Source organism: Thunnus albacares, chromosome 7 (assembly GCF_914725855.1).
Source record: "Thunnus albacares chromosome 7, fThuAlb1.1, whole genome shotgun sequence".
Taxonomy (NCBI): domain Eukaryota; kingdom Metazoa; phylum Chordata; class Actinopteri; order Scombriformes; family Scombridae; genus Thunnus; species Thunnus albacares.
In genome coordinates, this window is record NC_058112.1 from 16,594,300 (window position 1) to 16,612,240 (window position 17,941).

Here is a 17,941-nt window from a genome sequence, read left to right on the forward strand (position 1 = left end):
CTCTTGTGTGTGCGTGTGTTTGTGGGTGTGCGCGCGCGCACTCCAACCACCCCGCCCTGAGCTCGAGGAGTCCCCACTCTTCCACTTCAGAGAGAGCAGATGAAGAAAGAGGAGGAGGAGGAGCCCTTATGCGTGACGTCAGGCCACCCCTCCCACCCAGCTTACATTTACATTTTCTATGGGTCCTGACTGAGTGCATGTGTGTGTGCTGGAGCTATTGAACAGTTTCCAAAAGCAGCGGCGAAGCAGAGACACACCTCAACCCGAAGAAGTGATCCGGAGACGCACTGATGTGGCCCGAACCACTTTGTCCTTCTAAATATTAAACAACTTGAGTTGGACAAGTAGCGTCGGAGTCGACTTTGAGGTAGGTGTACATGTGTGTGTCTGTATGTGTGTGTGTGTGTATGTGTGTCTGGAGCTCGTGTGTTTTTCGTGAGCTTGTTTCATGAGCGCACTAACAAAAGCGGCACGTTCTAACTGTCTGTCTTCCCTAGTCGACAGAAGCAGCAGGTTTGGGTTTATATAAAATGTAAAGGAAAGTGACGAGGAAAAGAAAGACAGAGGAGAGAGAGGGGATGAGATTGCAAATCACAAACTCTTGTTTCATTGTCTCCTTTTGTTGCAGCGCATGACTGTAGCCGACGGGACAGTGAAGAACAAACACGTTGAGGTTGTTGTACAGCATGTGCAGACTACAGTTTCATTCACTTTGGAGCACACTGACACTATTCATGGCAGTTCATACTTTGCACTTTGGGAGGATAATATAAGAAGAAAAAAAATCTTTGTGTTATTTTTTCTCTTGTGTGTCTCTGAGTAGGCTACTTAAGAGAGGATGTTATATGCCATGCTCACATAGGATATTACAGCTGGCAATATATATACCACCATACTAACATATATTATAAAATCAATCTCGTTTAAAATGTAAATCTAGTGTATTTATATAGCCCAAAAGCATGTATTTGTCTCAGAGTAATTTCCAATCTGTTCAACATGAGACTTACTGCATGTGTTCCTATATAATAGGGTGTTATTGAATGTTCTTCAAATTTTTGTGAGACAAACACCCCAAGATGAGAGCATATTTAATAGATGAGGTGTAGCTGAATTCATCATGTGTGAGTAAGACTGTGTATGTGTGTAATAGCACAGCAATGACTACTGCTCCTGTGTCAAAGCACATGGCTTCAGAGCTGACACACTGGCCTGTCCTGTCATCAGGCAGATGGACCAACTGCTAAGTGAAGATGGGAGCAGAGTGTTATTTTTTCTAATGTGGCAACAGGTTTGCAAGTCTCCGAATCAATGATGGATTTTCTTTTAGTTTAGGCTGTGTCAAGAAGCCTTGCTGTCAAACTTTAACAGAATGTTACGCAAACAGGGCCAAACCCAGCTCTTAAAGTGTGTGTTTGCTGGGTGGAGGCAGAATAGCAGCCTGGCATATACAAATGGGCGGATTTTAACATGTGATGTAGTTTAATTCTCTATCATCAGATGTGTTTTAGGGAGAGGAGAAGTGATAAAAGCAGGTGGTATGAATATACTGTCTAGGTGCAGAGCTTGCAAGAGTGCGAGTGGATGTGTGTGTATGTGCAGGGAGGGGAAAGTTCTTGCACATGTGTTAGTCATTTGGAGGGGAGTTTGCTAAACGATTTACATCTGTTTTCTGATCTTTGAACCCCCTCCTTCCCCTCTCTTTTTCTCTCTCTCTCTCCTGTTTCCCCAACTCTGTCTCTCTTGCTGTCTTCTGTTTCCCGTAAGGGCTGATGCTGTCACTGTGTGCGTGTGTCTGTATGTGTGTGTGTGTGTGTGTGTTACAACTGGAATGCTCCCTGCACCATTATTATTGCACTCAAAGGAATTTAAATATGTGAATGAAATGTCTGAGTTTCCATTCTATAATGGCATGTGTCCATTAGTGGTTCTGGTGCGTTTCTCAAATGTATCATTATAGAATGTGAGTCCATGTCAAGGACTCCATCTGACCTCAAGAATATCAAGGTATTTGGGTCAGGAATGGGTGTGAGTGTGTGTGTGTGTGTGTCCATGAGGGTTAACTGGCAACCACATGTGTGTTGACAGTATTATCTCCAACAGTCCTGCTGGTCTGTCTGTGGGCACAAAATCTTCATTACTCAGCAGAATGCACTGATCCTTAAGACCTACGCCGCACGAGACAGTGTGTTCCTGTGTGTGAGTTTCATGATGTGGCTCAGACTTCTTGTTCACTAGCAGTGAAAGACTGCCTTGTAGCACATGTTTTTAAAGTCTTTTCCCCTGTAAAGAGCCATGTAAACATAGAGCGAGTCTTCAGTGGGTCTCTGTGCTGTTTGAGAGTGGAGTACTCGATGTCTTACCAAACACATACTCACTCGGCCCAATTCCGGTCTGCTAGGAGACTTTTGATGAATATATAATTATGAGCCTGGGGCTTGGTGTTGTTTGAAATTTGATGATATTAGTGTCACTATGAAACCTGAGTATAGTTGCCCATACCTAAACATGACTTTTTTTCATACCTTACTTTGGGAAATAAACTTTTTTTCTTCTAAAACCTCTTTTTTTGTTTATCAAAACTTGCCAAACTTCTCGAAAACAGTAATGCTTAATGTTTTCTTTAACACAAGGAGCCATATGAGATCTAGGTTGACTGGTTATGGTTATGACTCAAATCAGCAAAAATCTGATCAAAGAATACGTTAACAAAATCCAGGGATTCTCGTAGTGTGTCAGCACCTGAAGCAAAGAGCCACCTTTGCTAACATAATAAAGTGTAAATATACACTTTCATGAAATAAGATATAAACCTTCAGGGGAAAAGAGCAGGGATACCGTTTCACACTGCAAATGTTATATATTTATTGAGTGGGGCTATTGTTTAGGCTGTCATCTGCTACCTAAATTGATCATGAGACAAGATATTTTAGGATTCTGGTGGTTTACCACCTCGGCAGAACAGTTTCCTGAGAGGAAACCCAGAAAACCTGATGAATAATCTGATTTGTACTTCACTTCTTCTCTATACCCAGTGCTACACATTTGAGTTGGTACTACAGTCCTTTATGATAGTCCTTTTGTGTTTATCTGGCTGTTATTTATCAGATCTAGCTAATATGATCAAGCATTAATTCCTAAACAGACAGCAAATGCAGCAAATCTGTTCTTTTGTTTATCTGTTTTCTAACACTGTTTTGGACAGTTTTTTTTAACAGACACTGTGTGCCTTAATGGCCCTCTCCATGTAGGCTGAATGACATATTATGATGCAATGCAAACATAAAACATGCAATCACAGAATCCTACAACAGGACAAAGGAGCTGTTTACACTGTGCTGTGGTTTTGTTGCCATGGTTTTAGATTATGATGTCACAATTCAGGTATTGAGTTTCCCGATAGAGAGCTGGTGTGGGATGGATGGAGGGGGTTGGTAGTTCATATGAGAGTCAGACGTGCAGAGACTTGACTTTTATTTGAGTTTGCACAGGACTTGATGTTGATGTACTCATAAAAAAGATAAGATAAACATGCATAGCGAGGAATAAAACCAACACACACGCACACAAACCTACAGAGACTCTGCTTCTCAAAGAATCCCATCGATTTTCCTGATGTTATGCAGGAGCTTGAATCACAATAAAGCACCATTACTGTGCTGGCCACTTTGCGTATTCGTGGAGGACGGATGGATGACACACACGCGCACACGCATGCACACAGACTCTAAATGCCTCCCTCCTTACGGCTTGTTAGGTTGAAGTATAGAGAGATTGGGAGTCTGAGCTGCACCAATTGGATTAAGCTCTTTGTAAGTCAGTATCAAGATATATGATCCTGTCTTATTACAAACACAATCAGGAACAAACACCCATGAAAGAACAGAGCCACCTCTCTCTGTTGCAGCCTGAAGCAAACTGGGTTTTTAGAATGTATATACCAATACTGGCTCTGGAAAGTTTCGTCAGACAATGAAATGACATGATTGCCTACTGTCCCATCTAAAAATATGCATGTACATACCATATAGTTTGTGCCATGTGAAGCATACAGCAGAGAACCACAGAGAACAAAGACTCCTCATTTGGCCTGTTTGTGAACACCTGGTTACTTTGTTATCCGTGTGTGTGTGTGTGTGTGCTCACATGCATGCGTGCTCTGCTTTCATTCCTGTGTGTCTGCCTTGCCTAACTGTAGATTTTCTGGTTGCCCAAGGTAACAGTTGTTATTGGGTTTTCTCTGCTAGCATGTAAACAAAGGAGAACCTCCCAAATCCTCCTCGGTGTGCCCCCCAGCCAATCAAAATTGAGCACCCAGCTGGGATCAGCCAGTAGACGATGAGGAGGGGCGTGACTCCGCTCCATAAGGGGAAAAACAGCAGTGAAGCACAAAGCTTTGAATCTGGAACAGGAGCAGACAGCAAGGCCATAACAAAGACTTTTCCTTTATGAACAAATGGTACTTCACACTGCTGAGCCAGACTAAACGGCTGCAGTTTTTTTTACTATATGGCATTTATACCACTAAAGAGAAAGATATTGGAGCTGCATTTAAAAGGGTGATGTGTGTATTATATGTGTTTACATCTCAGTGAGGAAGAGCCACATGAAACGTGCATGTGCTCTGTCTATAATTTGTCCTTTTAGGGTGTGTCTATATAGCAAATCAGTTTGGATTCTGTGCGTGTGTTGTAACCTCAGTCTGCCTCAGCCCACCTGTTCTCATCTGGTCCATACATATACATACAGGACCATGTGTCAGTGTCAGCTGTGAGAGAGTATAGACCAGCCTTTTGTATTTGACTGACAGGTGTGTACCCCCCCTCGCCAATTATTCAGGACATGTGTTCAGAATTTGGTCTGAGTAAGCACTTTGATTTTAACCTTTTATAGAAAAGTGCACATAGCGTGCATCCCCATGTCTCTGTCACTCAAAGATGTGTGTTTGAATATATGTTTAGATCCCCGGCTGTGTGTGTGTGTGTGTGTGTGTGTGTGTGTGTGTGTAAGTGAGTGTGCCCCTACATGTAGACGTTGTTATTTGCCTGAAGCGATAATCACTTTGCAGGTTCATCACATTCCCTCAGCGTGACTCAAAGTGGTGTCTGTGCCTTTTCAATCCATCCCATTCATTCTGTAATCTGCCTCACCCCGGGGCTCACAGCGCTTGTCGATAGGACTGTGCAGGAGCCACCGCATGAAATAACTTCAGTCTGTGCTGAGTACAAACTTACACGCATGTTTCAGTTCAAAGAGAGGGATCACAGTTAAACATTACCAATTTGTGATAATAAGAGTAACATCATCTTAACAATAAAAACAGCTGACAGATCTGGATACTTGTTCGTATTGAAATCGAATCTTAAAAGCCAGATATGGATGTGGTCAAGTTTGCATTATAATTTGACAAGACCAGATACAGCCTCTGTGGTTATCTAAGAGCTCCAGGACACGGAGAGGGATGGAAAGTAACACAGAATGAAAAACTACAGCCACAAGAGTTCATTATTTTGAAGCCAAAATCACAAATAAAACCCCCCAAATTTCATTTACATTGTACATATAACTGTTACCAAAGATGTGATGTTTCTTTTTAAACTGAGAACAAGAATTCTATTGTGCAGAATATAGAGAAGCAGAACTGATAAGGTTCCACTTTTTGGCTACTTTTTGAGTCCCAGTTACAATGTCCAGTGTACAACTCATAAAAGCCTTTGTATGATGAGACAGTATAAACTTCCATTTTTCAATTTTTCAACATCAGGTGATATTTAATGCTTTGGTTTCAGAATTGCTTAAAGGGGACATATGCTTTTTGTGATTTCCTGTTATTTTTATACTGGTATGATGTTGGATGTGTATGTTAAACATGGTCAAAGTTCTAAATCTTAAGGTGAACGTATGTAAAATGCTCCCTGTCAGTCAAAAGGGACTTACAGCCTGCCCCAAACTCTTAATGTTACCTCTAATTCTTCATCGGATGACGTCCGATTGTTCGCACATGCCCACAACTGGCTGTCAGTTCTGTAGACTTTGTTGCTAAGATTGTTCCACGTGTTGTTTGTGTTGTTGCATATTTTGGAAAGGATTCGGGCCCGAACATGTGCAGATATATTTGAGAAGTTTCCATTTTGAGTAAAAGACAAGAAAAATAAGTGAAATCCTACTACTACTGTTTGTTTCCGTAGCCTCTGGACCAACCTGAAGTCAGCCGAGACGCAACTCCCAGAAGCTGACCAATCAGAAAAGAGCGGGCTCATAGAGTGGCTCAGACAGGACTGTAAATCATGCAAAGATATTCCATTAGTAGTATTCCCCAGAATTTGAATATAGACCTGGAAACATCCATGATACATCCCCTAAATGCTAACAGTCCTTTGGTAGCAGAAAAAAAGGTTATTGATATTACTCAACCTGCAAGTGAGGACAAAGATAATAGATGTTTTTACAGAAAGCATTGGATGGCCATTGGGTCTATATGTATGTTAGAAGGAGAGAGTCACAGTAATTTAGATGCTTTTGTATAAACTATTACTCCTAGTTGGCAGGCGTAGTAATGAGTTTGGGTTTACTTTTCATCATGACAGTCTATAGGGCGGCCTAGTACTCCCTTAATGACATAAGTGTTTTAAAGGCGTTCACATCCACACTCTGTAGCTAAAGCCTAACAACTCATGCCTCCCTCGTATGAGATATACAAAGTGTGACATTATCCTTTTCTTGAGTTGGTGCATGGGTGCGCATCTGTGTTTTTATGAACCCTAAAACCCTGATTGTAAATTCCCATACCCCTGCGTCTCCCTAGTGACATCATCGTACTGTGGGAGCGGAGGGCGGTGTTTTTGGAGGTCAGATCATGATGAGGCCCCAGAATTCCCTCGCTCCTCTTCTCTTCTGCTCCAGACCCCCACTCCAACGCAGGAAATACAAAACAGATATCCCCAAACTCCCCAGCACACAGTTTTGTAGAACCATTTTCTCTCACTTTCTCATCCCATAACTCAGTATGTTGTAACTAACCGCCATGAACGTCGGGCGCTTTTATAGTCTAAATATATTTAGATAACCACTCCAACATCATTATTTGCCACTCATCCTCTCATCTTCTACTATTAGTGATTATAAAGTGTGTTTAAACTCATGCCGTTGCAATGGCAAGAGTGGACTTATGTTGTGTATAGACAGAAACATGTTTGTGCTCCTGAGTACTTCATGTTGTGCATGTTCTGCTTCTTTCCTCAGGCAGACCAGTTTTTCCTGATGGGAGCTGGAGAGTCATTTGTACTCATCGTTTTGCTTACAGATGTACATGCAGCACTAGACTGCAAACAAATACTTTGACTATGTGGGCTGTTTGTTTTTTTGTTTTTTTTTAGTCTTTGCTGACTTTGAATGTGTTTGTGTGTACAAGTGACGGAACAATATGTTATTCTATTGTTTGAATCTGTGGTCTGGAATTGTGCACATGTACGTCACTCTGCTTCCCACCATGATTTATGTGCCGTCATGGGGGAGGCTTGTAAATGAGCATGTGCGTACACAGGGCCTTTACGGGAAATGAGCTCATTGTCACTAGTGGGCCCCCAAGTGTCTGCTTCTCCCTCACTTTTTCTGTCACTTTCACTCTCTCTTTTTCACACACACACACACACACCCCTGCTCACCCCCCCTTCCCCCATCCCCCTACAGCTGTCAGCTAAAAGCCCATCTATCTGTGTGTTTTAATTAGGGCCTCTCCTATTTATGGCTCAATGGCCGCTTCATTAACAGAGAGGCTAGGAGACAAATACCCGGATCTGTCGGGCTTGTAAGGGTGTGTGTGTGTGTGTGTGTGTGTGTGTGTGTGTGAGAGAGAGAGAGAGAGAGAGAGGGAGAGAGAGAGAGAAAGAATGGGGTGTGGGGGTTGCTTTAGGGGTATTGATGACGTAATTTCCCCTGAGGGATGGACCTCCCATCTGTGAGTGGAATAGACAGGATCTGGCCAAAAATGAGAGATGGGGGAGAGTGAACAAGAGGTTGTATGTGGGACAAGGAGGGGATATTGGAGCAAAAAAGCGGTTGGTAAATTAAGCTTCAAGAAAACATGTTCTTCAGTTTGTCATGATATTATACAGTGAGTCTGATTCAAAGCCAGCTGATCTTGTTTTTTCTTCAGAATATGTCAAATTCACACTTTTTGTTAAGCTTCTTTTGGTACGTCTGCTTCCCAAAACCGCAGCTAATATCAAGAAAATACACAAAAGCCAAAATCAATTTCATATCTATTGTTTTAAGCTGCTTATTCACCAGAAAGAACCAACCAATAAGTAAAAAGGAAAATCAACACACGTCAGCTCTTTCAAAAGTCGAGAAAAAGTCATTTTTTTCATGTAAAATGTGTCTAAGATCAGCATATATCAAAACCGGATGGTAAAAAGCTGATTAATCCTTTTTTTTGTAAATCTGACCCCTGTACACCTTTCTGCTGGATACTGTGGAAAACAAACCCTGGCTCCTTGATGACTGGGTGGGCGTGGTCAGCTGTGTGTTCACAAACCAGTGACACTTGACAGACCAACGTCACCCTGTGCAGAGCTCTGGATGGTCTGCACTGTTTGTATCTATATCCTGGAGAAGGATGGGGAGCGTAGGGGGGTTGGGGGGAGGGTGTCACATGATGAAGCAAGTCACCAGCTGCTCGCCTTTCCTTCATTTCTCTCTTTCAAGGCTGCAGCAGGAAGAGGACCACTGTTGACTCTTGAATAACCAAACCATATCATTAGTCAGCATTTGGATCTCTCTGTCTTTCCTTTTTTTTTTTCTTTTTTAACCTATTTTTGCTCTGATTCCAAGTTAAAGTTATCGACCTCTTTCTTTCTTCTTTCTCTTGTATGTCAGAAACAATTCACCTTTTGTCATTGTCATTTCTTTCTTGTAGTATTCACAGTATTGTTTGTCTGCAGTGAAACAAAAAAGAAAGCACCCATAATGGCCAATTTAGCCTCTCTTCCCCATCCCTCTTCATTAGTTTTTCTGCCCATCTGTGCTCTTCTCTCTAGGGTTAAACCAGGAAGATTGCATTTCATGTATAGATTTTTTTTTTATAGATGGAACACATAAAGACATATTTTTGTGTTTTTGAGGATTGTATTTCAGTTGTTGAAAGTCTCATCAGTGTTGCCCATCAGAGGCCCTGAGGCAATAGTCAGTTGGCATTCAGCTATTTCCCGTTCTGAGTGCTGTGTCACTGAATGAAGTGTGGGTGATGGCAGGTCTCCATGACGACCGAGGGGAAATGACAGTTGAGGGGGAAATTGAGAAATGAGTCTGTATTTGAATGCAAGTCCGTGTGCGTGTTTGCTCTTAATTAGCAGAGCTGGGCACGGTGATGCAATCATTTGGCACATTGCAGGCACTCTTGTCCAGGATCAGTCATTCTATCAGCGCTAATTCAACTGGCCACCATGGGTGCACTTTGACACATACACACACACACACACACACACACACACACACACACAGACACAGACGAGTGCAAACATGTTTGCTGAAGACATTCATTCACTTTCTTTATCTTCTTTCACTCAAAATCTGCCACACAGACATTTTCTTTAAACTTTTATACAATGATAAAAGTCTGTGTGAGCATGTTATGAGTGGTATATTATTGAAAACGTATGTGTGGAGTTCCAGCCTCTGCATGGTTGTAACTCTCACTGCACTAGTTTTTATGGTTCTTGATTGATTGGATATTTCCTGTAGCTAGCTAGTTCAAAAATGTCACAATTCATTGTATGTAAGTTCAGTCATACGCAGGTCATGAGGATGACAAAGACAGGGTGAAGTAAACAGAGGAAAGCTGTCTTTGGCCAACTCCCTTTTCTTTTTTCCTAGACTCTCCTCTGACCCAGTTTTCCTCCTTTCTTTTTCCTCTGTTTTCACCAACTTTCCTCTCTTGTTATGCCTGAATGCGTGGAGGTTTTGAATCCTGTAAATATTGAGTCCTTTCTCCTGGACACATCTCAGAGACCTAGGTCTTTTGGAGGCTCATTACGTGTGTGCGTGCGTGTGCGTGTGTGTGTGTGCGTTGTCTGTGCTGTTAGGGTGTGTTTCCAAAACCAATAAACAAACTGTTTTAATGGGATTCCTGGAACAGTGGGAAGTGTTTTTACAAAAACTGTATATGGTTATCCAGACACCAACATGCCTGCGGGGATGCTTACATAGTCCACGTTTTAGAACATGGAAGTGTTGAAAATGATTGTGCTACAGTAGCATACGCAATGCACAGTATGTTTTGAAGTGGCTGTTCATAACAGTATTTTGTATTCTGAAACACACAGATGGTAAAACACCTGCGGAAGGGAAAAGAAAGAGGATATTGTGGCATAACCATGAGTTAAATGCTGATTTTTATCTGAGCGACATTGGAACATGTTTACTTGGTTATCTTTATTGTTCTTCAGGTGTTGGACTTTAACTGATAATGAAACATGTTATCTATACATACTGTAGCTTTTAACTAGAAGGGACATTCAATAAAACTTGTAGCGCTACCAGTGATAAGGCAGAATTGAAGCAGGGCTCCAATTTGAGGTTGCAGGGTCCTTTTGAACTCCCTGTGTCACTTCCCCTCTCCCTTGGGGCACAGAGGAAGTAGGAGCAGATGTGTCGAGCTAACGGACACTTTGACAACACTGCCAGTCTTTAAGTTCTTCTACCCCCTACTACCGCCATTAACAAAAACCACCTTTGATGTACACAGCACGTGTGCGCACACACGTAGCCTCTGATTACAGCCACAAGCTGTTCTGCCCACCTCTACCGTCTCTCATGTTCAAACACTGTCAGAATGTCCCGGCGGTGTCACAGAAACGACTGTGACTGGTATGTTCCTAACAGCTTTATAGACTTTATTGACAACATTATGTAGCAGGCCTATATGAAGATACTAGTACATTTTGTCCTTGATTTTTAAAAAATCTGATCAACGATTACTTTGTTTTCTTTCATAGGACCTCGTGATACTCATGATGATGGTTTTATATACATAGATTTAAAGATTTCTGTCAGCCACGCGAGTGAACGCAATTTTTAAAAGGTTACTAATCTGAGATTAGAAGGGATTACACACCACTATGACCATTTAAAAACCATTTCCAACTGGAAAAGCAGTATTTTCATTTGTCAACATGTTCCATTATATCCATTAAGCATTTTTATTATGTTGCAATTCTCTCTTTTTGTTCTGCAGTGAAAGCAACCACAAACCATGTTTATCGTAGGCTTCTTTGTTATGTAACTGACATGCTTTAGTTTCTATCATAGACTGTATGGTTTCTATGATGCAAGAATGTCGACCTCTAGTGGCGTCTTCAGCTCATTACATCAATACTCTGCATGCGTGTGTTTTGATTCGGAGGACACACTCCCCCCCACCCACCTTTTGTCTTCAGCACGTGCAGGGTAACACATCTTTAGTACAACCGCTGTTTGTGATTGGCCTGCTGAAGTTCCAAAATATCACTGCATGTTTCCTGTCTTTTTTCAGTCTGTCCTCATTAGTCACAGGCAGGGGATATTCGTAACTAGGCAACGCCTTAAAAATCACTGTGTTTGGAGGCATTTGAGAAGGCAGTTGTTTACAAATCTGAGTCATTCCTCAGCCTGCAGGAGAGGAAATGCGCATGATGTTGTTATCTAATATCGAAGTGAATAGACTCTGCTGATTTTGTAGTTTACTATTATTATACCCATTTACTGCTATTTTAAACTTCAGATAAGATTAAAAAAATCCTAACAACTGAGAATGTTCATTCACTCATTTATGAAGAAACTTGTCCAATAATACGGAAAATGTGCTTATAAGCTGTTCCTCGTCTAGAGATGTGCATTGAAAGTGAGTGGGAGGGGAGTAGGTGAGGGAGGGAGCAGAGAGAGAGTGATTGTGTGTGTGTGTATGTGTATGTGTGTTTGGGTGTGTGTGTGTGAGCGTAGCTATAAAGCAGACTTTGAACTCCAACCAGCTCAGTAGCAGACAGCTGTGCAGGACAAAGCACCTCTCCCGTGTGACATACTGATAAACAGGACAGCGGGCTTTAATAGCTTTTCCTGGAAAAAAAGATTTCAAACCAAAATAGCAGAGATGACGACAATGTTCAGATATCCCGTCTTTCCTCATCTGCAGGGTGAGTTAAGCAAACATGGAATTTTTGGGCATTTTTAACATTAGATAAAAAGTGCTTAGATGTTTTACCCTTACATGGGCAATATATGGTTTATATTATATACTTTTTTTTAAAGCATTTGTTGTCTCATTTCAGTTGGCTAGATCTTGAATTTTATCAGCTGATGTGTTTATTTAAAAATCTCTGATGTTTCATTCTTGAAAACAGAGCATGTGAGCCAATTTAAATGCGATTGTGTCATTGAGCAGACTGTAAAAACTGGAAACAGAAGGACTGAGCTGCCAGCAAAACTCCTTTACTATAGTATTATTGCATGAACACTGCAATCTGGTATTGAGGTATTTGTCTAACTTGTTGTGAATCCCAGTTATTTCTCAGCTTTATGTGAAATACAGAATACTTTGATACTTTCTAATTACATACAATGGCCAAAGGCTGTGTGTGCTGATATCAGGGTATCATTGCTTTGTTTTTGAGGTCACGGACTACGGAGTGGATTGAAGTTAACCTTTAGGTTGCATAATTATCAGTAACTTCTGAAATATTTCCATAACCATGTGTCTGAAAGGTATTTAAGTGTGGTTATGCGCTGTCCTGATTCATCTCCTCATTTGGTTTTTACATCATCTGACAAGGGAATGAAATGTTCCTCTTCATGTAGTGTGAGAACAATTATGTAATTCCAGCGCCCCTCAAGACTCCCTCTATCAAAATAGAGACCATTCAAAAACTTTGAGCACATGCTAGAAGATGAAGCAGATGCTCATATTAGGGTTTGAAAGGAGTGTTATTTTAGTCAAATAACGCGTCCCTCAAAATGTTTACCTGTGTAACACACTTTTTCACACAATTTCTGTCACCACAGAGACAAATACATGTCTTTGTTTTGTTGCATCCAGGCTCACGTCACACTGTAGTGGCTAAATTAAGATCTTCTTCGCTTCGTTTCTGTCTTCTTAGATCCGCGTGACCCTGGTCTGTCCGTGTCACCAGGGAGAAGTGTCATGGCGGAGCCAGACTATCTGGAGGGTGACTGTGATGAGCTCATCAAACCCAAGAAGCTGATCAACCCAGTCAAGAACTCTCGTAACCACCAGGACCTGCACCGAGAGCTGCTCATGAACCAGAAGAGGTCTGTCTCTTCTTCATGTCTTATCTGTTTCCATGTAAACACACCTCCTTAATACACAGCCAACTTTTAAGGAAGTGATTCTTATTTATAATTGGCTATCTGATGTTTTATCACACTTTATGGCAGATAAACAAAACCAGATCAATAAAGCAGCTGTTGGCATGTACTTCTTCACGTGCAGAACGTGACTGGACAGATAATGGTTTGTTTATTTATCGAGTAGTAAAATTCTTTGTTGTTTATGGCAATGACTATCACGTTTTTCCCAATTCAAAACATGTCAGACAAGGAAAAGCAGTGCAGATAGCAGTCACCAGGGCAAGGCTAATTTATTAGAATGGTAATGATAAACTTTATTTATATTGCCCTTATCAAAACAACTCAACACAGAGTGCTTTACAAACAAGAACGAGTAAAAGAAAGCAGGAAAACAATCACATCCAAAATCAGTCAACAAACAAAATAACACATAAAACAGTTAAAAGTAATGATAAGAACAAATGGTTAAAGCAAGACATGAGAGTAACAGATAAAATAAAAACATAATTAAACAAAAGCCATATGGTATAAGTAAGTTTTGAGAGAGGATTTAAAAGAATGCAGTGAAAATTTAGTTTTACGTCTTCTTATGGAGGATGAGTTAATATAGTAATCCTGCTACTTTCTTGTAATTGGTCTGATAGTATCCATGCAGACTTGGCCAGTGTTCCTGCAGCGTGTCACTTTAGTTGACTTCAGTGATCCCCCCCCAGCAGCAGTATTATGTAAAGCTCAGCAAATAAAAATTTCATAGGAGCCATTATATAAAACCTCATGTGTGTCAAAAATTGGTTATATAAAGGTCACACAGATATACTGTACAGGATAAACCTGATCTGGCCGATGATATTAATACCACATCATAAAACAGGATTTCAGGCATTCTTTGGTCAGTGTGAGCAGCCGTGCAGCAGCGTCTGTGTACATGAATACACATGCACACTGGGGTCTGTGATCACGCTTTTTGACACTTAATGTTTGTATATTTTCTCACCAAACGGAGCGACATCCGCTTTGTGTCCGAGCTATTAATAGCAACATAAACACACACGCTGCTGACAGCTGTTACATCACAGCAGTGATGCTCTGTCTCAAACAAGTCAAAGAGTGAGGTGCTTTTGTACTGATGGAAACAGGGCATTAATGAGTGATGGGAAAGATGCCAGTGAGGATAAGCAAGAAATGTAATAAAAACATCAAGGAAAAAAACAAAAAAAAACTGTTTTGCTGTCTTTGTTTCATTCCAGAAGCTGCAGCATATTATTTTTAGTTGTCTAGACAGGGAATGTTATGAGTTTAGTACCAGTAGAAGTCTGTAAGATAAATCTAGTGGGTTTAATAGTGGGATGAACTTGTTTTGATTGGGCTTTTTATCGTGTAGAAAGCTTCCCTGCATAGTGGATTAGTCACGGTGATCAGAGTGTGGAGGGGGGGGGGGGGGGGGGCTGGATGGATGCATAGATGGATGGATGACTGTATGAAGAGGGAAAAAAAAAACGAGTTATGTAATCAAGATTACAAAACAGTCCCTGGCTGAGAGCCTTTCTCTGCCTTAGCTACCTTTTGCTGTGGTGACTTTTCCTCTGTGTTTGTGTGCCTGTGTGCACAGACACAGAGGAAAAGAATTTGAAAAATTCAGCCACCAAGACTGGTGAAGCGTTTTAGCAGATGGAGGTATTTGAACGCACATTCTTCCTAGTCTGCCAGAGGGTGTGCGCTTGTGGGAGGGGTCGTGGAAAGGAGGGTCTGTGATTATGTAAACATCGCCCCACAGAGGTGGGGGGAGTCGCGTAAAGTATCTTTTACAGCCTGTTTTATTCTTTGAAGTGACCTTGACCTCCTCTCTTTCTGAGCACAGCGCTTGAAAACAGCCTGACCCGATCACATCGTTGACCCTTTGCTCTGCCTCAAGCTCACTAAGTGCTTTCATAAGACCCTCACTATCAGGGAAACCAGGGCATTTAAACTGCAGCAGTGACTTTAGTTTAAGTAATAAATTTACTCCCACTGCTTCTTGGAACATTGTGGGCTTGGTTATGTAATCTTCAGGATTTAATAATGCATTTCATTAAGGCGTTGTTGTGCTAAACTGCAGTCAGGTGGGCACACTGTGTTTTTCTTTGAACAGCCTACGCAGATTCAGGCGAAAGGGAAATCACTAACCATGAGGAGAGTGAAGTAATCTGGTTCATATGGTTTTTAAAGGGCGAGGAGATTACATTTTTGATTTCAATTGGATGGTAACCTCTGTCCTTTTGCTCCTCCTGACTTTCTTTGTACTTTATTGTGCCTCCCTGATCCTTTGCAGGCTTTGCTGTTTATTGGCTCTTGCCTTTTCTAGCTGACTCTAACTCATTTCTGTTCCCCTCTGTCTTAAGTACTCCTCTCATCCTCAGCCCCCTTCCCTCTCTCTCGTAATTTAGAGGAGTTTGGAGTATTACATAACATTTGGTGTTTTGCTCCTCTTTGCAAGACACGCACACACTGTACCAAGATGTCCCTGTCCTCTTTTTTTTCTTTTTTCTTTTTCTTTTAAGTCATGGTTTATATGAGGAATTTGTTTGCAGATTGTTGAATGAATTCTGGAGCTTTTTTGGTGCTTCCAAGAAAAAAAAAAAAGCAGACCATGGTTTCATTCCACTTTTACCAAGGTCAACTCCAGTGCTGGTAACCATCTCGTACACAGATTTAAAATTGTGGAACAATCTGTGATTGGCTCAAAATCAAAACTTTCCTGAACACGATTGACATGTTTAATCCAGAACATCTAAGTCAGCATGCGTGTCAAACTAGAATGAGGTCATGTCATCATCTGTTAAGCATGCATGTGAATGCCAGTATTTCTCCATGTGGGGCTTTGAAGCATGTGTTGTCAGACGTTGTTCATTATGTTTTATTCTAGTAACATGCTGTTTCATTGATTAATTCTGTACAGGGGTCTGGCTCCTCAGAACAAACCGGAGCTCCAGAAGGTTCTGGAGAAGAGAAAGAGGGAGCAAGTCATCAAGGCTCAGAAGGAGGAGCAGGAGGCCCACAAAAAGAGGAGTGACCTGGAGATAGAGCTCATGAAAAGACAACAGAAACTAGAGCAGGTAAATGATTGAAAGAAAGTCTTATTCACCCCTGTGTTTGAAAATGACCACACACAGATTATTACCTGTATAATGTGTTAACTTTTCCAATGTTTTTATTCTTGCAGCTGGAGCTGGAGCAACAGAAAATCGAGGAGGAACAGGAGAACACCCCTGAATTTGTGAAGATGAAGAGCAACCTGCGCAGGACCAAGCAGGAGGCTGACGGGGAGGAACGAACCACCTAAAAACCAGCAGGGGTGTCTGGGTCTGGCTGACTGTGCGTGTGTCTGTGGGCACAGAGACGTCAGGAGTGTGTGTACAAGAGAGAGTGTGTGTTGTGTCTGTGGTACACGGTGGTGACCTGACCATGGTCCGAGATGAACTTCCTGGCTTTCCCGACCTAGCTGTTCCTTCCTGCAGTGAGGAGAGAGACTTTACAGACTAAAGACCCCCTCTGTCTGCCTGCCACGGACCGCCAGTAGTCACCTCTGCTCCTCACACCCATCCAGCAGCACACAGCACCCCCTGCAGGAGTGACCTATCACAGACATGTTACATGTTACCCGCCTTTCGAAAAGGGCAAGAAAGCTTCCAATGAGCTCTGATGGAGAAACAACCAAACACACACACACAGGAGTTTTCATCCCCTCTGTTTTCACTCCTCTCTCCACAGCAAGCTGTCATTTCTCTTTACTGTTATCGGTGTTGTTATCGTTGTTGGGTTTTTTTTGTTTTTTTTGTTATCATCTTCAGAATCAAATAAGGAAAAGTGGACACTGGATGGACTCTTGAAGCTGTGTAATATAAAAGCCAAACTAATGTGCTTTTGTTATTTATGTTTGTAGCTTTTAGCCCAGGTATAGGGAGGACACTTTTAGTCATTTATGTATTTTAGTTCGTTTTACAGCATAGTTTATGAAGCCAGAACAGGACAAAGGGAGTGTATGGTTGTGTGAAACACTCAAGTTTGCTTTATTTTTATTATTTTTAAAATTCTAAACATGCCATTTCCTCAGCTAATGCAATTTTGAGCAATAGTAGAACTCCCAGGCATGAGAGTGACCTATTCTTTATATATTCTGTTGTTTTGTATTAATAAAAGTGTTACTTAATAAATAATTTAAGTTTTTGTTAGGTTGGTCATTGAGAATAAGGCTTGGGGCCTGTCTGATCAGTCTTTGTTTGCTTTAATCAACAAAGGATTTGGTTAAAAACTGGGGAGTATTATTGAAAGTCTATACATATGAGACACCTGTCATAAAAGAATTGATTTTGTAGTTCTATACTCATGGCTCCCAAAACATCTTTCTGGAATTTTCTGGCTCAAGTATTTTGTCTTTATTTACAATGGAGCCTCATGTGCAGACAGAAAATTTAAATGGTTCATTACCTGCAAAACAATTTAACTAATGCAAGAACCGTCATCACGCTGGTGCAAATTCCAAAATGGTTGCAGGATGTGAAAAAACTGGGATGTGATTACTTTGGCTGTCTTAGTGATTATTTAAGCATCACACACAATAATATTA

The 17,941-nt window shown here is 41.3% G+C and overlaps 1 protein-coding gene across 2 annotated transcripts; it reads left to right on the forward strand.

Annotated features, from left to right (window-relative positions):
• The first annotated feature begins 158 nt into the window (after window positions 1-158).
• fam107b (family with sequence similarity 107 member B) lies at window positions 159-17,541 on the forward strand. Of its 2 annotated transcripts, none has more exons than XM_044355821.1 (4): window positions 159-367; window positions 13,128-13,299; window positions 16,274-16,430; window positions 16,538-17,541. In XM_044355821.1, the coding sequence occupies exons 2-4, from the start codon at window positions 13,172-13,174 to the stop codon at window positions 16,655-16,657; spliced, it is 405 nt and encodes a 134-aa protein (XP_044211756.1). In that variant the 5' UTR covers window positions 159-367; window positions 13,128-13,171; the 3' UTR covers window positions 16,658-17,541. The 2 variants fall into 2 exon arrangements, with proteins under 2 accessions (XP_044211756.1, XP_044211755.1); XM_044355820.1 differs by lacking the exon at window positions 159-367 and adding an exon at window positions 11,991-12,167.
• The last annotated feature ends 400 nt before the right edge of the window (window positions 17,542-17,941 follow it).

Coding starts and splice junctions, on each gene's coding strand:
- fam107b (XM_044355820.1), top strand. CDS start 12,125: ATGACGACAATGTTCAGATATCCCGTCTTTCCTCATCTGCAGG. Junction 13,300..16,273: donor CTGCTCATGAACCAGAAGAG/GTCTGTCTCTTC, acceptor AATTCTGTACAG/GGGTCTGGCTCCTCAGAACA. Junction 16,431..16,537: donor GACAACAGAAACTAGAGCAG/GTAAATGATTGA, acceptor TTATTCTTGCAG/CTGGAGCTGGAGCAACAGAA.